Below are 21,051 nucleotides of genomic sequence, written 5' to 3' on the forward strand. Positions count from 1 at the left end.
GAGGGAAACTCACCCCATTGTTGTAGCAAATGCAAAATTTCTCTAGAAAACAAGTAAAGAAGAGAAAGAGAGGAAAGTTGAAAGAATATCCAGAGGAGAGAGAAAATGAGCTTGTCGACGGCGTCGTTCTTTGCCAGAAGAGCCGCTCAGAAGCAGAAGGTCCGCCTTCTCTACCGCCGTGCTCTCCGAGATACCCTCAATTGGGCCGTTCATCGTCACCTTTTCTACCAAGATGTATTCTCATTTTCCCTCAATCTCAAACCCTAATTTCATTCCCATTTCCCCAATTCATTTCTAGGGTTTTGATCTGATCCCGTCTGTTTAATCTTTCTTTCTTTCTTTTGATCTTCTTGTTGCAGGCTGATGAGCTTCGGAAGAAGTTCGAGGCTAACAAAAATCTGGTACCATTTTCCTTCTCCTTTTGATACAATGTAGAAATTAGGAATTAATGTTTTTTTTTTTTCAATTAGTTAATTTTTATGGGTACCAATTGTTCAAATTAATACACAATGTATTGGATTAGTAGCTGAATTAGAGTGTATAAGTGGTGACATTGACAATGAACAGTCTTTCGATCGAAATTTGAGTGCTTTTGTGTATTGGATGATCAGTAAATTTTGGTGCTTTTGTATAAGAAGCTGGTGCTGTTGATGTTAGTTTTAGTGTATCTGTATAGAGAAATGTGATTGAGTTATAATTTTCGATAGCTAATAGGTTATGCAATTGTTGATTGATTCAACTTTGTGTGATTTCTTACTTTGTGTTTTTCATGGTGTTGTAGGAAGACCTTGATACAATTGACAGAATGATTGCAGTTGGTGAATCTGAGTACAATAAGTGGAGACACCCTGATCCTTATATTGGTAAGCAATGACATAAACATTGGTATCTTCTTGTTTGATACATGTTTTCATCCATTGATTGATTGATTGATGTGTAACTGCGTAAGTTGTATGTCAATGTCATTGATTGTAGTGTTTAAGAAAGGAGCTTTTAACTTTGGAACCTTCATAAATGCAATGTATTGTAGGAAGATGCTATATTGGTGTAGCTTAATGTATGTTTTGGATAGGAAATTAGAAGAAGAGGATAAAAGAAACACTTTTGATCTTCAATTTTCTTTGTTTTTTTAGATTGGCTGAGCGGGTTGGTTATTGTATAAGAAATCTTTTAAATGTTTAACAGACTGTCCTAACTCGAGTCTGCATCTATATTTGAAAGCATGGCTGCTTAGATTAGTGACTGCTTGGAAAATCTTTTTACATTATTATTGATGAAAGAAAATTCTTTTAGCTTGTAGCATTCCACAATGTAGGTTACATCAGAACCTTAATGCTTACATGTATTATGATCCTTATCCAATTGAATCATATGTCTCAACAGAGTTTCTTCCCGTGTTTTTCTATCGCTTGCCAATTTCGCCTTTGTGTCACTCTAATGCCTGGTGTGGAGTCTAAGATAAATCTGTACTATGTAGTGTGCTAAATAAAATGGGTCAATGTTGAGATTTTTCTATTTGCAATTTACAAATATGCCAACACCCTTCTTTTTGAATAACTTAATGAAGTCTTATTGCTCTTTGTATCTTATAGTGTTGTAACTTGTTGATAATGGACACTGTAACTCATGCCTTTTCAACCCCTCTGCAGTTCCATGGGCTCCTGGCGGTTCAAAGTTCTGCAGAAACCCAGAGCCACCTAAAGGGGTATGTGACTATGTGCTATATGGCTATATTCTATTCTTTCACTGGTTGGAAAGTGTATATTCTTTCTTTGGCACAACTATTCTGATTATTGTTATCATATTGCTATTTATTTACCCAAGTGAAATGGAATGTGATAAGTGCTCTATTTTTGCATTACCAATATTTGAATTTTGTACCAATGACGGCTTGTGTAAACATGGCTTTATGTAAATTTCAAATATTTGCTGGTATTAAGCTTTGTTGTATATTGTAATTAATACGAAGTATGACTACCTTCAAGCATCAACGTATCAAGCTCCTTTGACTGATTTTATATAAAAGGTATTTTGATTCTTTTGTGGAATATAAACGCCTCTTTTTATGCATTCTAGGCTAAGAAAAACCCCTTAGAAGACTCTTGCATTTGCAATCACTAGCCATGGACATAATTCTATTTTTGATTTTTATTTGTGGCATGATTTAGGTGCCATTTTTACATTGGTATAACGTCCCCCGTCCCCCCCCCCCCCCCCCCCTCTCCTTCCATTTGTGTGCTGTTGGTTGTGCACGTGTGTTCAGGTGTTAGGGTGTATTCCTCTTCAGTTTATTAATTTGATAAAACAACTCCTCCTGACCAAGAGAGGGGAGATTCTTTTTCTTGGTTTCTTTTGTCCCCCTATTGGAGAGAATCACATAGGCTGTTTTGGGCTTTGTGGTGCTGGTCTTTGTTTCAATATTATTCAATAGCATCTAGCAGTTTTGAATTGTTGCCATGACTCATGAGTAATATATGTCGAACTAAATATATTTTGATGACTGCTGTCAGCCTTGGCAACTCAATGATATTGTCCACTTTTCTAAGCTCAGTCCTGATATAAGTTCGTTGCTTGAGATTATTTGATTATTTGGATCAATTTCTTTCTTTCTGCTCTCTTGTTTGTAAACATCTTGAATTTATTATGGTTGATTCAATTGGTCTATTTGATTTCTGATTTCTCTCTACCTTGCCTGTTTCTTAAACTCTGTCAATTGCAGATTGAGATTATATACAACTATGGCCAAGAAGAGGCCGAGCTAAAGTAGCTGCATATCCTTGATGCCGTAAGGTTGGCAGTTACCCATTTCTTTCATCTTTTTTGTTTTAGTGGAAAAATTGGCTTCTGAGCTGGTTGGCTAAACTTATTAAGGAAAGTAAAGAAGTGATTAGTTATTTAGTTTATAAGCATTTTAACCTTTGGACTGTGCTCTTTCAGTGATTATTAGTCTTATGTGTTTCCTTACTGGTTGATGCAGATGAGATTATTCTGCCTGTGGTGGGAAGATAATGATGAAGAGTCATCTCCTGTTTGCATTTAATTACGCTCCAAACATTTTGAGATGTTCAGTTTCCCGTTTTGAAATTTACCTAGGTTCTCCGCACTTCATGTAAACTGTTTGAAAATTTGTGCACATGAATTGTTAATCTTCTAAAGATGTTAATAATTTACCATCATGAATAAGTTTCCTCCCTTTGTTAAGGCATGATTCAATAGCTTCTCTTATGGTAAATTGGTGATTGTGACTCAGGATTGTATCAGACAGGGAGCACTCTCTTAATAACTAGGATGCCGACATGCCGTTACTGTGTGTTGGACTTGAGCATTGAGCCAATAGCTTGGTATTGATAAGGAAATGGGAAATGAGCTTGTAAATTTCAGTATATACTTCGTAGCTGGTTTGAACCATCTTACATTCTTGCGGCTGTAATTGCCACCAGGACTCAATATCGACTTGGGGCTTAAGAAGCCACTTAAGCGAAAGCCTGTTATAATAATAATAATGATTATATACTGTATAATAAAGGTTCATATATTATGTTCAAGAGACTATTATAATTCCATGGTTTAAATGTGGTGAATTTTAATCATGTTGTCAATGTCTTTTGTCAACCTCCCAACCAATCCCTTCCATTGTTGCACGACTAACATTGTCTACTGGAAGATATACATCAACTGTAAGTTTGGGGACAAACCATTAAAGAATTGCGGGAAGACTGCGTTGCACTTCTTTTGCAGTTTTTATTTTTATTTTAATTTAACTAAATTCCAAATAACCCTTTATTTTAATTTGACTGATTTAAAGCAATATTTAAAATTGCAAAATGTAGAAGTTAAGTATATGTAGTTTTGCAGTAATAAAGTGAAAGTCTACCCTTTGATTAACTTTGTTGAACGTTTTACCAGTTCCTAAACAAAAAGGGTTGGTATTTAAATTGTTCTTAAAAGGATAAATTTGAGATTCAAATAAATAGAGTTTAACAATTTTAAAAGGCAAAAATATGTCCAAGGAAACAATTATCTATAATGAGAACGTATTTCTCTTCTCTATTCGTCTCAACAGTACCAAACTTGCTCAATTGTCTCGATAAAATCTTCACCTAAAACAAAATCCTTGAAACCGGATTTTTCCAAGGTTATTACCACCTCCGCTAGTAATTGACAAGTGCTTCCTTTAGGTTAATAGCTATGATGCTGTTATATAATGGCATCACATTAATCCAACAATAATAACATAATTAGCAAAAAAAAAAGTGAGTTACTATATTTAATCAAACGTGATGTAACCCGTTAATACAAGATTGGACAACGTAATTAGTGGCTTAGTGCTACTCCATTCTCAACTCAACTTCCACCAACCTTCTAATGGAATTTCCCCCTAAATTTAAAAGTGGAATTAGTCCAAATATATGCAACTTCCATTTTCTGGGTTTGGAAGGCACGAACCCATTTTCTCTCTCCTAATTTTTTGCAATTTATGTGGTTCTCTAACTACCAGATCATTAAATCTTATTGTAATATAACAGAATTTGTCAGCCCATTTTATTTTATTTTTTAATGTATGTAAGAGAACAAGTCATATTACTCCTCTTAACAAGCCTATAATGTCTCCTACTAAGTGTTAATTATTAACCTTCTTCACACGATCAACCAAGTAAGTGGGAGAATAAAGCTGATTATGACATCCAAAACTCAGATTTTATATCTTTGATCATCATTAGCCATAGGCTGTTAATTGTTAAACCTATTTTAGCGACGAAAATCCGACATACGTTGCAGTAACCTTCCTCTGATCTTTCTCTCGTGTTTCATCTGAAGTTCTTACGTGTCGTTACAACAGAAGATACTGGCAATGGAGGATGATGAGGCTAAGAGAGGTAGAAGAGGTTGTACGGACACTGTTCGGGTTATTGGGTTTGTGCTTCCGTTGGTCATGCTTGTATGGATGGTCCATATGGGATATAGACTGACAACTGAAACGAGAGATGATGAAGGTGGTAGTTTTGAGGGAAGCTACATAGCTCTTTTGTTCGGGATTGTCACGGTAGTTTTTGGTTTGATCTATTTCATCGTCGGGTTGACCATTGTTGCAGAGTTAGCTCAGGACTTGGTAGCTTGGGCGGACAAGGAAGAAGACGGAGAAATAATCAGAAACCAAGGTAATTACAGTTTAATTTTATAGTATTAATCCAACATTGCTTAATCAGAAACCAAGGCAATAAACAATGCCAAGAGGAATGTTAAAAAGAGTTACGCTAATTGGCTAACAGTTTGGCATACAACGGGGTAAAAACTCTTTCATCTCTTACTCTGTCTCTCTTTCATTGACTATAACAAACTCTAGTTTGGTCCATAAGGGCAGTTTGGTAGATTTGTCAGCATTCGTCGCCCATAAGCAATTACACTTCTTTTGCTATACGAAACAGCTAATCAAGACAAACATGTTGGAGTAAGAATACAGGACCTAACTGCCTAAGCGAAATTTCTTATTCTCTACATCTCATACAGTATACTTGTGAACACATTAGCTCTGTTTTCTTGAATGCATGATACAGTATAATAGTCTAACGATATGTAATACGTGCACAGAAAAGGAGCAGAAGACCATTTGTCAGATCGTTATACAAGTTTTAGCCACCATGATTTCAATGTTCATGCTAACGTGGACAATATACTACGGGTATAGGCTAGCAGCAGAAGCGCAAAGGGTTGTCATGTACAGTCACTTGGCATTCTTGATAGGAGTAATTACCATGGCTTTTGGCTTCATATACTTTATAATTGGGATTGCTCTAGTAGCAGATTCTGCACTACATCTCTCAGGAAGATTACAACAAGATGTCTCTGAAAGTGATCTATCCTTAGGCAAAGACATAGAAGCAAGTCTTCTGGTGTAATAGGCCAACCACCAGAGAGATACTGGTGTATTAGGCCAACCACCAGAGAGATACTGGTGTATTAGGCCAACCACCAGAGAAATACCACCGACTACATTTTTTTGTTCGGGCTGCTAACAAGCTGACACCCTATATGGTGCGATTATGTTCACCTTACATGGATAGCCAAGGTACAGACTATACAATTCTGAAGCAGGATTAAGCAACAACTCTTGTAATAGGCTCGACTGGTGGGAGAGGAAGAAGAAACAGAACATGCAAGTGATGCATCCTTTTTGGAGCAAAGTTTCAAGACACGAACACAAGAAATGCATTTGAGAAGAGCGATTCCTGGGCATGTTCCATTTGACTACAAGATCACAACTAACTGATCAAGTTTTGACTCTAGACAGATAATACAGTAATTCTAATATTAAAATAATTTAGGATAGAAGCATGACTTTAAGCCATTAAATTATATACAGTAAATGTTCTTATATTGTAAGTTTTTCCAAATCATGGCATTGTATGCTGGATATTATCGTATTTCAGTATGTTTCTCCATACGTAAGCTAGCTATACTCCTAGAGATGAACTGATAAGATTCCTCTAAGCAAATTCTAAGTTTCTACTTTCTAGGCAGCATTACAAAATTATCTCTCAATATCTGATCACATCTTCTGTTTGCAATTGACTCACCAATTCAACAGAAGTTAAAACAGCCACCTTTCCCCCAACAACACTTATAGCTAGATCCTAAATGTGAAGCTTACACAAAACCATCAGGTAAACATATAAACACACAATAAGTGCACTGCATTGAACAGGATTCTACAGAAAGCACGCCTCACACACGAAGGCTCCCATGTAAGGCTGTAAGCTCTCAATTCGTAGATTTGTGATCGGTACCTCCCTTGGTTGTTCAAAGGGATTGCTATTATGAGGCATAAACCACCCCAGACCCACCGCCACATCCTCCCATCATTAACCACTTATCCACCATAAATGCCACATCCCACTACCACATCTGAAATACAACAAATTAATCTATATACTCCTAGAATTGGAATCACCGGACACAATCGTGGTTCTTGAGAACGAACATGGAGTCCCTCTAATTTCATAGCCAATGCCAAATAATAGACTTCCTACAAATCCTAATCTATGTATAACTCTATGCTTTCATTCTCCAAGTTCCACATACTATTAATGCACCCTTCACTAATTGATATATTGTTTTCAGCTCAATATACTACCAAAAACCCTACAAAATCGTCAAAACAATCCAGGCATCACAAGATACCAATCAAAATTAAACAAAAACCCAATAATAAAACCAAACAAACTCGCATCAACAACCACCATATCATAACATAAATACAATACCAAACACAAAAATTCATATCACCATTGATCCAAAATAAAAAATTCACAACAACCCAAATTCAAACATAGTAACATATTATTAAATCAACATCCATAATCAGCAAATATCAGCTGAACTATAATGAAAAATAACAAAAATTAGATGACTTTAAAAGGAAGAGGCCAAGGAGTGTTACTGGGAACTTCAAGTTTGTCTTTAAACCTCTGAATCATATCTTTCTTCTTGGGTCTGGAATTACCATAAGAACCCTTGAATCTCTTTCCTCTCTTCGTCTTCTTGTCACCTCTTCCGCACACTATTGCCTCTGGTATTGATGAAGAAGACGCCATTGATGAATATGAAGAAATTGGGGAAGCTGGAATTTGATGGGTTGACATTATTCTTCTTGCAATTGAGCTGCATAACTGCTTCATCGCCATTTTTGCCCGATTTTTTTATGGGATTTACAAATGGGGTTTTCAATCGGATTTTGGGGTTTTAGTAATTTGGATTGAATATTATTATTTTTTTAATTAAGATTGAAGATTGAAATCGGTTGTGTTGGATTTGAGATTTTGAGGCTTTGAACTTGGTTTGGGTTCAATTTTGCCCTAAGGTTTTGAAACTGAGCCCATGTTAGCACTCACCCAATTGACCCAATGTTTTTTTTTTTTTCTTTTTTTTCTGAAAGAAATTTGCAAATATTATCACTCTACGAGTATTTCATAAAATGGCAATCAATGCTATGGCTTGATAAATTTCGGGTTTAGACTGTCTAAAAATGTGTTTTTAGTCTAAAGTTTGAATGTGGCTCAAAAATACCGATTTAATATAGCGGATTTGGACATGAATTTTCGATCAATATCTGGCCTAACTTTATCATATTATAAAGTGGTATTCTATTTTGGGAGCCTCAAATCGACCATGTATTGTATTGAGTTTCTTAAATTAAAAATTTTATCATATTATTCTAATATTATTCTTTATTTTTTTTTTCCCTTTTGAAAAGGTATGGTATTAGTGTCATAATGATAAGAATGTTGTTCAATTGTAACAATTGTGCTTACATATATCATCAATGGTATGGTAGGAGTAGTTATGTTATTTAGAGCGCAAATTTCTTATAGAAACTATCTAAATAATTATGACCTACTATATTTAGTGAGATGAAAAGAACATACTAGTACAAGTTTTAATTAGTTTATGTATATTTTTAATTGTCTATCAAAACACCACAAAGACTTTGGCTTGGTATTTACCACCACACCACCTATGTAGCTCATTTGCAATATAACATTGAAAAATATTTCTAAAAACTTTTATCAATAATACTCCTATAAGCTTTCTAAGATATTTGTAATCATTGGACATTGATGATACAAAGTACGAAGTACTCCGTACAAGACAATAATCACCAACTCATAGAAAGTCACAGATTATCATGTCCAAGTTGTGAAGCTCTACTTACTCACAAGCTAATTGAAATTGTTAAGTCTTGTCCTTTACATCCCTAATGATAAATGAATCTAACTTGGTTTTGTACGTTGTAATACTATTAGGCCTTCACTTTGTCGTAGATGTCTATTCGACCTTTTTATTTTGTTACGGCAGAAAAATTTAAAGACACTAATAACATCTGGAGTATTACTCCGTCCTCACCCAAACTCTTATAGAACCCAAAATCGTACTCTCTTACATCAACCATGAATTCCAACAAGTTGTTCATGACATCCAATTGTCCAAATCATATGTGATCCCATAAGATAAACAACACTTATCACCTCATTCTTTTGTTATTACCCAAATCTCCAGATGGCATAAATATGTAACAAAATTAAAGCAAGATGAAATAAAAACTTGGTTCAATTGATCAAAGCATCATGAAGTTCCAATGTCCAGTCAAAAGAATCCTCCTTTACACCAATGAGGTCAAACAAGATCATCCCACCAAATCTCAATTATACAAATTTACCACAATTTACATTTTCATATTTCATACAGAAAGGAAAACACCTGCTATAACAGATCACATGTTTTACTGTCTTTGTAATTTTGGCAACACTTATTTATTTTTTGTTTTTTTTTACGGTCAAATTAATCCTTTTCTTACGTTAGCATAAAACATTGTCTTTTTTTTTAAAAAAAAAAACTATTAAAATTCATATAATATGAAAATGATATCTGAAATAATTAATTTCTGACAATTTTATAATGAGTTAATACATAGTTTTTGATCAGCAACATTATCAGAATTCACCAGAAAATTCCTCAGAACTTGTTTGCCTGCCATTTGACACCTTTTTTGGTTCTCCAATTTTAGCTAAAATTTTGTTTCAGCTAATTTTATGCAAAAAAATGTTACAGTATCTTTTTTATTTTATTATTATTTATTTTTTACCCAACATTTTCCCCTTTTCAGATTTCTGATTTTCTGGCCTCATAGTATTGGCATGCCATATTAATTATAGTACGATCCAATGACGTCCATCTCCTCTTTTTTTTCATGTTTATTGAGTGAAAATTACCGTGTTACACTATTCAATAAATAGCTAAACTAATCAGATCTTGCTCTTATTATGATTGAATGTATAACTTATTTAATTTACACAACATTGATAAAATTAGGTACGTACGTAGTAATAATCAATTAATCATTATTCATATGAGTATATCTTTGCACTAATAATAATCTTATTATCAATCATGCATCAATTCATAATATTCGAATCTTTCAAGATAGCTAGATTAATGACGAATGAATTCAGTGGCGGATCCAGGAATATGATAATGGGGGTACGAAATCCGGTTTGTTAAAAAATATGAAACTTGACAAACTAAAATACAAGTATGAATTATAATTAGTTATTGTTTCATTCCACCCTCTTATTAGTCATCGAATGTATTCCTTATTCCTAAAAATTGTCCATAATTAAACCAAACAATTAAAACTAATATAATTAAAGGTCATACAATTACACTTTTATAAAACTCATAGACAAATTTTTATTTTAAGTCAATGGTCGTATAATAAATAAAATAAAATTGTACTTGTATTATCTTAAAGTATAACTAATTACACTTACTATAATTCCTTGTCACAATTTAATATACGAGTATTCGAATTGAGGCATATCAATAGTAATCATATGGAAGTTTATTCGAAGGAAAAAAAATAAAAATAAAAACATATTGATGAGCATACTACGTTTAGAACTCATAATGCGCAAACTCTTATTTTATACAATGAGAGATAATTAGACAATTATAGAAATTAATAATATATCTGTAGTAAGATAATATAAAAAGTAATTGAAACCTTCGTACTTTTTTTTTTGGGAATTGAAACCATTTTCATCATACTTCATAGTAGCTTAAACTATAAAAGTGAAGAAGGCAAGGAAAATTACTACTCCATATGATTAATAGTACAAAATTTGAAAAAAAAAAAATTAAATGTACTAGATAACAAAAAATAATCTGTCAAAAAAAAATAACAAAAAATTAAAAAGGAAGAGATCGCCTATTACATATACCGGCTGTCTTTGGTAAACAGTTTTTTCATTTTTTATTTTTTTTTTTCTTTTGAGAATAGGGGTACAGCTGTAACTCTATGTACCCCGGATCCGCCACTGTTTTGTATGTAATCAATTGATATCAATAAACATGAAGGTTGATCACAAATTCAAATAAAAGTGATATTAGGAGTTTGTTAATTTTCTTTTTCTATAATAATCAAATATAGTTCACCCACTTAGAATTTTTTTTGATGATTTTCATTTAATTTGCTACCAATCATTGTATATAAAATTTTCTAATTAATATCAAAGCTAAAAATATTAATCAAAAACCAAAATGAGTCAATAAACACCATTTGCATATAACACTAACATAATTGGAATAATTACTCACATAAAAATATAAAACAGGTTATATTAGATGCATAATAAAGGCTACTAATAAGACCATAATAATATGCTTAATACCATATATAGTGTGAGTTCATATTTACACAAACTAAATAAAAACCCATCTACTAAAAACGACTAATACAAGTATTATGCATTATGGCTACTCTTAATCTATCTTCTATATTAAAGTTAAACGTTAGTACTATATTTGCCATAATATGTGTGATTAGACTAATTACTAATTAGTCATCCTAATATAAGTAACTAAAAATAGATTAATTAGAGCCAAAGTGCACCAGCCTCTTTAAGGAGAGGAACAAGAGAACCATTAATATGAGAAGCCATAAGAGACTCAATCCCACCTAAAAACTTCCCACCAACAAATATCGCCGGAAGCGCCTGATGCTCACCGGAGAGTTGGTACAACACAGCTTGAATCTCGGCACTACCCTTGTCGGAATCAAGCTCAATAACAGTAGGGCCAACGCCGAGGCTAAAGAGAAGGCGCTTCGCTACATGGCACATACAACAATCACTAGAACTAAATACCACCACCGCGCTTTCGCCTACCACGGCCTTTACTTTGTCGTACATCATCACCATCATGGCGTTGTTGTTTTTGTTGCCAATTTCTTCAGCCATTTTTAGCTCTTTCACCATTGCCATTATATTTTATATTTGTTAGTCAAGTAGTAGTAATGAGATGTTTTAGGAGAATTATTTTGGTAGAAAATGTTTTGAGAGAGGGAGACAGTGATGATCTTTTTATAGAGGAGAGTTGTACTATAGTTTTTTTTTTTTTTTTTTTTTTTTTAATTTTTTTTGTTATCAAATTCTAATGTCAAGGGTAGAGAGGTAAATTACATGTCTAGCTCTAATGTTTACCTTATCCTAATTAACTTAGGGTTTTCTTAACCAATTAAGGGAAAAACTACAAAGCATTTTGAATTGATGATTATGTTGCAAAAAGTATTTAAATTATGCTTATATAAACATGGTGAATATTTGAATTGGTGCACTTATTATTTTTAGGTTGGTTTTGTGAAATTGCAAAATTAAAAGCAACGAACAACTACTAATTAGCAAGAATCGATATTGTGTATAATTTATATGCAAACAAAATTATATTTCGCACTATATTTCTTTTGTTATGTGTCAACGGTTTGGCTAGACGAGTTACCTTCTTATCAATTGTTTTTTTTTTTTTCTTTAATGTTTAGGTATTTTACATAACTATATAAATTTTAAGAATTCTAGTTCATACTTTCCATACACTAATTTTACAACATTACTTCTTAACTTTTTATTGATTTGTAAGAATTTGTAATCCTTTTGAACTTGTTTGACTAATTCGAACTTATTTCACCCTAATTATTTACATTTTTAGATTTCTCAAGGCTAGTTTAAACATGCTCATTACATAAATTATAGATTTATAAGCCAGGCCTACAATATATATAATTAAAAGAATTGTTATTCATCACACCATACCATACATGATACATATATATTGTACATACAATTAATTGAGACATTTTTACATGATAAAAAAAAAATGAAAAAAATAGAGGTCATAATAGTACTAAAAAAAGGAGGAAGTGATGTGGAAAAAGAGCAGGATCTTTAATGGCATGCCTTTTGTAGCCCAGGCTGGTGCTGTGGTTCCTAGAAGGCAGTACTTCTACTTGCCTTTCAATTTAATCTGGCAGTACAAATACAAATAAGAGAGAGAAAAATGCATCATCATCAATATATCATGAGCTTTGTCCCTTACCTTAGGGATCTCAACATTTGGAACATTACAACTAACCCCCCGACTAACAACTCTAGTGTACTACACATGATCAAATCGCCATTGCACAAGGGTGGAAAACATTGGTGTTGGTTAAAATATGACTACACGAGTTTAATTATGGATGTTATTGGAATACAGGGTACCGTATTAGATACATTTAAGGTGTTATAAAATTGTTTATTACGGAGTATTAATAATGATAAAAAAGAAATCTCTTACATAATTACTAAGTAATACTTAAATCTCTTACCCTATTATTATTTGCTTATATATTCACAATTATAAATGATCATCAATCATCATTTTGAATGCCAAGTAATGGATAGCATACATGTGTTACTTAGATCGGAAAGTTTGATATACTTACATGAATAATATGATTGTTTGCTTTAAAAAAAAAAAAAAAAAAAGCTTATATAATTCACAATGTAAATGGTCTATCATAGTTCTTTTGGTTTTTAACATGTCGAGTTCGGCAGAAATTGACCTCTTTTAATGATATCCCGCAGGTGTTTCTTAAAAAAAAAAGGGGTCATCGTCGTAAATAAGCTATATTGATAGAAGTTTGTAACCGGATACGATCTAATTACGTAATTTTTCACTTATTTGACACTTGAATTTAAATATGGGTACTCCATAATCCATATGACACTAAGATTCATGAACATAAATGATTGTGTCTTACACTTGAGCATGAGTTTGTGAAAGATAATGGAATTTGAATGCTTGCCTTTCATTAGAAATTGGCAGAATATATACACGATTACAAGTCAGAGTTAGGCCTACAATTACGCCTTAGATTAGGGAGCTAATTTACAGATTACTACCTATTAATATGCACAAGAGAAATATATGGCAAGTATAGATATGTACAATATAACAGAATATAATTATCATTATATTCTAACAGTTTGTATTTGACACTTTTAAAGGATTTTGATTAGAAACATATGATCAAAATTTGTACTTGTAAAAATCAGTAAATCTTCGTCTTTTGGGATTTTATTAACACTATAAGTAACATTGTTCATACAAGATTGTGCCTTATAATTAGAGTGTAGTGTCATACAAAATATATGACACTAATAATTAGTACTCCGTTTAAAAAAAAATAAAACTGTCAAAATGAGAATGTGACACACCTCTCAAAACTTTAATGAAAAGAACTAGCTCATCCAATAGCATTATTAAAGAAATATCAGGCAAAACTTGATGGAGTTGGTGGAAAACTCCAATTTCAAGCCACTTCAACTACAAAATGCTTGAGAGCAGGGGATTCCCTTGCCACCCCCTCTACTCTTAAGCGTCGTCGTGCGAAATTGAGTCTGAAAAACGGAGTAGCACTATTAAAGAAACGGATCCAAGGTCCAATTAACAAAAATACAAGTAGATAATCCAAAAGATATTGAACAAAAACCGTTGTGGCTCAAATTCTTACACGAGGAATAAACATAAAACAACACGCATCATCGTCTTCAATTTCTTCATGTTCCCACAATTTTATAGACACCCAAAAATACTAAAAATAAAATAAAAATTGGAGCTTGGTTTGGTATTGCAGAGCATCAATGGAGGTTTTCAGAGCCACAAATCCTTTGTCTTGGACTACATCAATCTCTAAGCCCCCTTCTTTTCACATTTCCTCTAATTCCCAGGTTCCAATTTTTTCTCTTTCTTTGTTAATTAACCCAATTTCAAGCTTATTAATTGTCTTAGTTTTGCCCATTTTTTTCAGGGTTTCGAAACCAGAAAGTTAAGTTTATGGTGTCTCAGCAAAGAAAATGGGTCTGACCCATCTTCCAAGGTACTACATTTTTCATAATTCTTCAATTATGAGTGTATTATTTTCTTTGATATTGATTATTGTTGGTTCATGGTGTTTTGATAATTAATGTGTAATTGACATTTACATTGTATTCAAATTATGATTATCACATTTTTCTTTCTTTTAAGATATTTTTAGTTTTTGGTGGATTGGGAGTTGCAACTAGAGTGATGCTGACAGAATTTGATCTTAGGTTTTTGATACTAACCCCTAGACTATAACCAACTAAATTAGCTATTGTGGAATTGGGGTAGATTAATAGCTGGAGTGGCCAAATGAGTTCAAAGTGATAGTTTTATTACACTTATATAGTTTTGAGTATTAGTGTATTACATAGGGTAGCTTATAAAGCTTATATTTCTTCAGAAATTCAATTGATATGTTTTATATGTTCATAATCATAGGGCAATCAGATGGTTGTATCAATAACCGGGGCTACTGGGTTTATTGGCAGGCGATTGGTTCAAAGATTACAAGTAGGTAAGCAAGTGAAAGTGTATTGTGTTGATTTGTTATCTTGATAATGATGGTTTCTTTTGTTTTTAACACGTTGAATTGAATTTTACAGTTTTGGGTGCTATATTTGGACACTTTACTGTTTGATTTTGTTTAATTTAGGAGCCTTTATGACTTGTCTAGGTTGCTTACAATGTAGTCCTTGCTCGAATAGCTAAGCGATCATTCCTCGTGTAGATTAAGTGATTGGTTATTTAGTTGGCACTCTTGGCAGTGGGACTTAGTAGTATGGATGAACATGAATGAGAATCAAGTTGAGGTTTGACACTTTTTGCTAAAGTGATGATTCTGATGACTAAGAGTCTAAGACTTAGAAATACTATCTGCTAAGAGTATTTCTACCTTAAAGGCTCACATTTATCTTTGTACTGCGCTTAACAATGTTAAGCACAACAGCAAATATTTGTTTTAATGACTATTTGATGAATTTATATAATGTTTCTGTTCTCAAAGATATCACATCTAGTTTTTCTGTCCTGCACGTGGGGCAATTGTTATGAGTTGCTGGGGCTAATTTCCTCTTTCTTTTCTCTTCAGATAAACATCAAGTTCGTGTCTTAACGAGATCCAAATCTAAAGCTCAGCAAATATTTCCCGGTAAGAAGGTAATGATAATATATGTAATGTATTCCAAATGTGTGTGGACAGCTTTTGAATATAAATCTTAGAGTTTACCGTCAATGACAAATAACAGTTTTTGTTTTTCTAAATTTCTATAAAGCTGCTTAATTCCAAAAGACTATACTTAACCTTGTTTTTACCATATTTTCATTTTCAGTCAACAAGTTCCCAGGCATTGTGGTTGCAGAGGAACCAGAGTGGAAAGACAGTATTCGAGATTCAAATGCTGTTGTAAATCTGGCTGGTACACCTATCAGTACAAGGTGGTCATCAGAGGTATGAATTAGTAGTCTCGGTTCACCTATACGCCTTATATGTATCAGATTTCTGAGTTTCGCATTATTGGGCTTGCGAGTATGATATAATTCCTATTCACCATCAATATATATATATACACACGTCCTCTACCATTAAAGCGAAAAGGACCTTTATTTAGCTCATCAGTGTATGATTGGTTTTCTGTGAGTCTCAAACCTAATTTTGTTATTATCATATTTAAAGAAGTGCAACAAAAGATCTCTTTCTAAAATACACCCAGATAGTGGCCATTGAGTCTATAAACGCACTGGAATACTTTAATCTGGTTAGTATTCTACCATGAGAAAGCAGTAAAAAATTGCTGGCAATGACTTTAAGGGAATGCTACTGGAGAAAGTATGCTGATAAGTAGCATAATTGATGGCTTCATATAGAGATAAGCAAGTTAAATTAGCTCACAGATTCACTGATTGGTCTCTTGAATTCACTGATGCTGTTTGGTCAAGTGAAAAACCGATTACTAGAGTTCAGCAAATTGCTATCCTGCTATTTTGGCTTATCAAGCATCATTTCCATGCAATAATCCAAACTTGTTGATACTAATAATTTTGCTATGGTTGTCTCCAGATTCCAGAACTTAATATAGCTGATTGCAATTTCTTTTCCATCTATGACAGATCAAGAATGATATCAAGGAAAGCAGACTTAGGGTCACTTCTAAGGTTAACCCCTTCAGTATATTTTCATCTGCAAATTGCTTTCCTCTTGGTTTTTCTTGGAGAAAGAATATTGCATATCGCCTTTTCTGTTTATAAGATCTAAGAGGTTGCTATACCATTTTCATTCTTTCTTTATTGTGACATTTTTTTCCTTTCTGAAGGTTGTAGAGCTAATAAATGACTTGCAACCTGATAGCAGGCCTTCTGTTCTGGTCAGTGCAACAGCAGTTGGTTATTATGGTCAGTCTGACAAACCATTGTCTTGGCATATTATGTATATTGCATCTCCACTGTGCTTAATATAGTGCTTATTATTATGTATATTGCATCTCCTTTTGTAATAGACTAACATTAGAAAGGGCAATTTGGGAAGTCTAGTACTTTAAGATTAGTCCTTGACCTTAGTATAAATAGAGATAGTATATGGAGTAGGATATCATGTGAATTGTGAGGAAATATGTTGAGAGTAGTAACCTCAAGTTACTAGGAGAGTGATAACCTAAAGTTATCAAGAGAGTAATAGCCTTAAGCTATTAATCTATCACTTTTGTGCCCAAATTTCTGCCAATATTAATCAAAGTCTCAAGCTTTTATCTCTTAATTAGTTTTAAGTCAGAAAATACTAAGTCAGATGTTCAATCTATTACACCTTTGCGCTTGATATTGTGCTTATTATGTTTTCTTATGTCTTAATATTTTAAATACCCAGGCACAAGTGAGACACAAGTATTTGATGAGAAAAGTCCATCAGGAAATGATTACTTGGCTCAGGTGAATATCAGAACATTAATTATGTGCTATTTCATGCTCTTAAGGATAGATGAATCAAGTTGTAACCAAACCATGTTTTGGGGATTAAGACTCTAATACAGAGTATTGTTGTTGTTACTTGATATCTAGCATGTTCCAAGGATGAATTTCTGGTTGCCTTTTGATTGTTCTTGAAATGCAGCAATTTGTTTAATGACGATGCATACATAGCATGTGCATTTATTCTAGCCATCTCATAAGTTTCTATAATATTGGATCCTAATAAGAGCGCTTTAATGCTTTTAGAATCCCGTATTTTGTTTAAATAGAAAATCCAACATAAGTGAACTGTCTTAAGAATACATTAATGCTAAAGGAAACAAATTTTATTTGGTGGTGGTGGTTCACGAGTAGTCAAATTCTAGAAATATGATGGTCACTTGTCAGCAGCTTTCCAGGCCTGGTTTAACTGATGTTTGAGGCCATTAGATGCAATCTGTAAAGATTTTTTCAATTTTTTGAGAATTTCCCATGCTCTTCAATTGAGTATAAGCTCTTGTTAAACCTGTGTAATTGGGCTCTGGACATGAGGCAGCCAAGGGAAGTCTCTCTTAATTTCTGGATCTAGGGTCTAAGTGTTCTCTGTCCATGTCTGACTGGGAAACTATCTTCTACCTTTGAATCTTTGATCCTTACCATTGTCATGGAAGTCTCAGATTTCGTTAAAAATTTCTCCTATTGTCCAGGAGTTGGGGGATTATATGTGTAAAACTTCAAAATGTATCCTTTAGAATTGGCTTATCAACAAGACAACAACACATTGTTAAATTTTAGTGTTGAGGATGAAAGTTTTCCACAATTTTGTTAAAATTTGCCATCTAGGGTCTAATATGCTTGATTTTAGCCTTTCAAATGGAATTTCTTGCATATTGTTGGATCCAGGTGCAATATTGGTCACAGAAAGGTGAAATCTGAGTGCCTTGCACTTGTTTTCTTCATGAGACAAGGATGATTTTAGGTTTGTGTATGCATTAGATGTATGTGGCTGTGAATACCTTTCTGCCTCCCCACTGCATATCCTAGGATGTGGTAGATCATCCTTACTGACGTGCATTTCCCTAATCTTGATAAGCAATTATGTCTTCCTTCCCCTGCATTCTCAAGGATATGGTTTGATTCATCATTAATTACATGCATGTACCTAATATTGATAAACTATTCTTCAGGTTTGTAGAGAATGGGAGGCCTCGGCACTGAAAGTCAACAAGGATGTAAGGCTAGTACGTATTCGCATTGGCGTGGTTCTAGGAAAGGATGGAGGTGCTCTAGGTACTCATTCGTCATAAACCATAAAAACCTCCTTTCATGCCGAACTTTTGAGACATGGACAGTAATTAGTCATTAGAAATTGGTGTTATCATTTCAGCTGAGCTTCTCTCAAGAGCATTATCTAATGAATCTTTTTTCCTTGCATCATTCCTGAGTAAAAGATTTATGCGATAGTCAACTGATCTTTGACTTTTCTTCAATTATCTGCAGCCAAGATGATCCCCCTGTTCATGATGTTTGCTGGTGGACCTATAGGGACTGGAAAACAATGGTATAGAGTTTACTCCTATCTTCACTCCCTTTATCCTTTTTATATATAAATGGTAATGCTCTCAAAAAACAGTGATTTTCTTTGTTATATTAGGTTTTCCTGGATCCATTTGGATGACATTGTAAATCTGATTTACGAAGCTCTAGTAAATCCGAGTTATGAAGGTTATATTCTTTATTACTTAGGCTTTAAATCTGTATCATAAATATTAAATATATCTTGACTGCTTTCCTTTTTGTTGGGGTTAGCGTATTGGTGGTTGGTTCAATGACCTCAATCTGATTTTTGACGTATTTGAATCTAAAATTTTTGCTTGCTGCCACCCTTTTCTCTTTAAAACTGATCAATTCTGAAAATGGAGCATGTCAAGTAAAAAATTCTGTCTTATCATTAGTCCTTTATTATAGCCAAAAATAAGATTCAGCCTTTATATATGGAGCTTTTGTTCTGTATTTGATGTTGTGCAATTGATATTTAGGAGCTAGGTCATGAACGTATCTCATGCGGCTTAGTTGAGGATTTTGGTGTACTAAACAGTGGATGTCATTTAAAATTCAGGTGTTATCAATGGAACTGCTCCAAACCCTGTTAGACTAGGAGAGATGTGCCAACATCTTGGAAATGCCTTAGGCCGGCCCTCATGGCTGCCAGTACCAGACTTCGCACTCAAGGCAGTTCTTGGAGAAGGAGCTACCGTAGTAAGTTTTTTCTTCCTTCTGGCTCCCGTGCCTGTTCATTACTTCCTCTCCGGGTTGCTATTTGTGCTGATTCGTAATGGTATACGAAAGGAAACAAAAGACTCATCATTCATTCATTCATTCATTTGTTCTTGGCCCCTCGTAGGTTTTGGAAGGGCAGAAGGTTCTTCCTACAAGAGCCAAGGAATTAGGTTTCTCTTTCAAGTATGCCTACATAAAGGATGCACTGAAAGCTGTCTTATCATCCTGAAGTGCAAAAAAATTGCTTGAGAAACTGGTCATCATTCTTTAAAAAAATTTTTGGGCAAACATGCTAGAACCATGAAGAACTCTGTTTCAACTGTGTAGTAGACAGAGAACTGGGTTTCTGTTTTGTTTCTCACCTTGTTGTAGATTAATGAATACTTATACGATGGCTACATGATGTGTCCGACAGTCCGAGCAGAGTTTGTGAAAAATGTGCATTTGAGGTAAACTTCTTTTGTGAGTGAACTAAGAAGAAAGCTAAATTGCATTTTGCTCCTCATTAATAGGAACTTTACCAATTTCTGCATTATATTCACAATTCTTACTATATACAACTACAAATGTTTCTCATACTTCTGTTGCTGCTTAAAGTGAGGTTATTTGTATGCATTTCTGTTTATCAACTACGACCGATTAACATACTAGCTGCCCTGATTAGAACTGTGCTTGGGCTGACTCTTAAGTCCTGATTCCTGATTCGGTAATCCTGGCCAGTTAATAGGAAGAACAAAAGAAAACAAAGGAAATGCTTTGTAAAAAATACTGTTCTTGCTCATGAATCATGAGCAGCTACTCTTGAAACTAAACTTGAAATTTGCAATATTAAGAAAAAATCGGGCGCCAGGTGCTCGATTAAAAAAGGGTGGATTATATCAGTATTAAACACGCCTAATTAATCCAGGTTAATACATAAACTAAAATTAAGTACCTCCTCAATTTGCACAATGTTTAAGCTGTGCTAGTGATTCAAAGGATATTTACTTTTAAGATGCTCGCGTTAGAATTCCCTCAAAGAGATGTCTACTTTAATGTTTATGTAGTTAGACAAAATTTGTTTCTTATACTATCCCTCAATTTCTAAATACTCGCAAT

The 21,051-nt window shown here is 33.7% G+C and overlaps 5 protein-coding genes across 6 annotated transcripts; 3 read left to right on the forward strand and 2 right to left on the reverse strand.

Annotated features, from left to right (window-relative positions):
• Positions 1 to 48: 48 nt before the first annotated feature.
• Positions 49 to 3,201, forward strand: LOC145588182 (NADH dehydrogenase [ubiquinone] 1 beta subcomplex subunit 9-like). 2 transcript variants are annotated; one of them, XM_081644827.1, is made up of 6 exons: positions 49 to 234; positions 360 to 401; positions 782 to 863; positions 1,650 to 1,705; positions 2,720 to 2,785; positions 2,978 to 3,201. In XM_081644827.1, exons 1-5 carry the CDS (start codon positions 106 to 108, stop codon positions 2,765 to 2,767), a joined length of 357 nt encoding a protein of 118 aa, XP_081500953.1. In that variant the 5' UTR covers positions 49 to 105; the 3' UTR covers positions 2,768 to 2,785; positions 2,978 to 3,201. The 2 variants fall into 2 exon arrangements, with proteins under 2 accessions (XP_081500953.1, XP_081500952.1); XM_081644826.1 differs by having other exon boundaries at positions 50 to 234; positions 2,720 to 2,790.
• A 1,411-nt stretch (positions 3,202 to 4,612) lies between these two features.
• LOC145588183 (uncharacterized) lies at positions 4,613 to 5,914 on the forward strand. The gene is made up of 2 exons (XM_081644828.1): positions 4,613 to 5,159; positions 5,590 to 5,914. Exons 1-2 carry the CDS (start codon positions 4,853 to 4,855, stop codon positions 5,895 to 5,897), a joined length of 615 nt encoding a protein of 204 aa, XP_081500954.1. The 5' UTR covers positions 4,613 to 4,852; the 3' UTR covers positions 5,898 to 5,914.
• A 1,343-nt stretch (positions 5,915 to 7,257) lies between these two features.
• On the reverse strand, positions 7,258 to 7,763 carry LOC145588184 (30S ribosomal protein S31). The gene has a single exon (XM_081644829.1). The coding sequence runs from the start codon at positions 7,680 to 7,682 to the stop codon at positions 7,401 to 7,403; it is 282 nt and encodes a 93-aa protein (XP_081500955.1). The 5' UTR covers positions 7,683 to 7,763; the 3' UTR covers positions 7,258 to 7,400.
• A 3,666-nt stretch (positions 7,764 to 11,429) lies between these two features.
• On the reverse strand, positions 11,430 to 11,816 carry LOC145589127 (glutaredoxin-C1-like). The gene has a single exon (XM_081645687.1). The coding sequence runs from the start codon at positions 11,814 to 11,816 to the stop codon at positions 11,430 to 11,432; it is 387 nt and encodes a 128-aa protein (XP_081501813.1).
• Positions 11,817 to 14,353: 2,537 nt separating this feature from the next.
• On the forward strand, positions 14,354 to 20,488 carry SULA (NAD(P)-binding Rossmann-fold superfamily protein). The gene is made up of 13 exons (XM_081644831.1): positions 14,354 to 14,600; positions 14,681 to 14,749; positions 15,175 to 15,250; positions 15,824 to 15,883; positions 16,065 to 16,183; positions 16,843 to 16,887; positions 17,046 to 17,124; positions 17,594 to 17,655; positions 18,861 to 18,963; positions 19,174 to 19,234; positions 19,328 to 19,398; positions 19,793 to 19,932; positions 20,078 to 20,488. Exons 1-13 carry the CDS (start codon positions 14,514 to 14,516, stop codon positions 20,180 to 20,182), a joined length of 1,077 nt encoding a protein of 358 aa, XP_081500957.1. The 5' UTR covers positions 14,354 to 14,513; the 3' UTR covers positions 20,183 to 20,488.
• Positions 20,489 to 21,051: the final 563 nt, after the last annotated feature.

Source organism: Chenopodium album, chromosome 17 (assembly GCF_948465745.1).
Source record: "Chenopodium album chromosome 17, dcCheAlbu1.1, whole genome shotgun sequence".
Lineage (NCBI taxonomy): Eukaryota > Viridiplantae > Streptophyta > Magnoliopsida > Caryophyllales > Amaranthaceae > Chenopodium > Chenopodium album.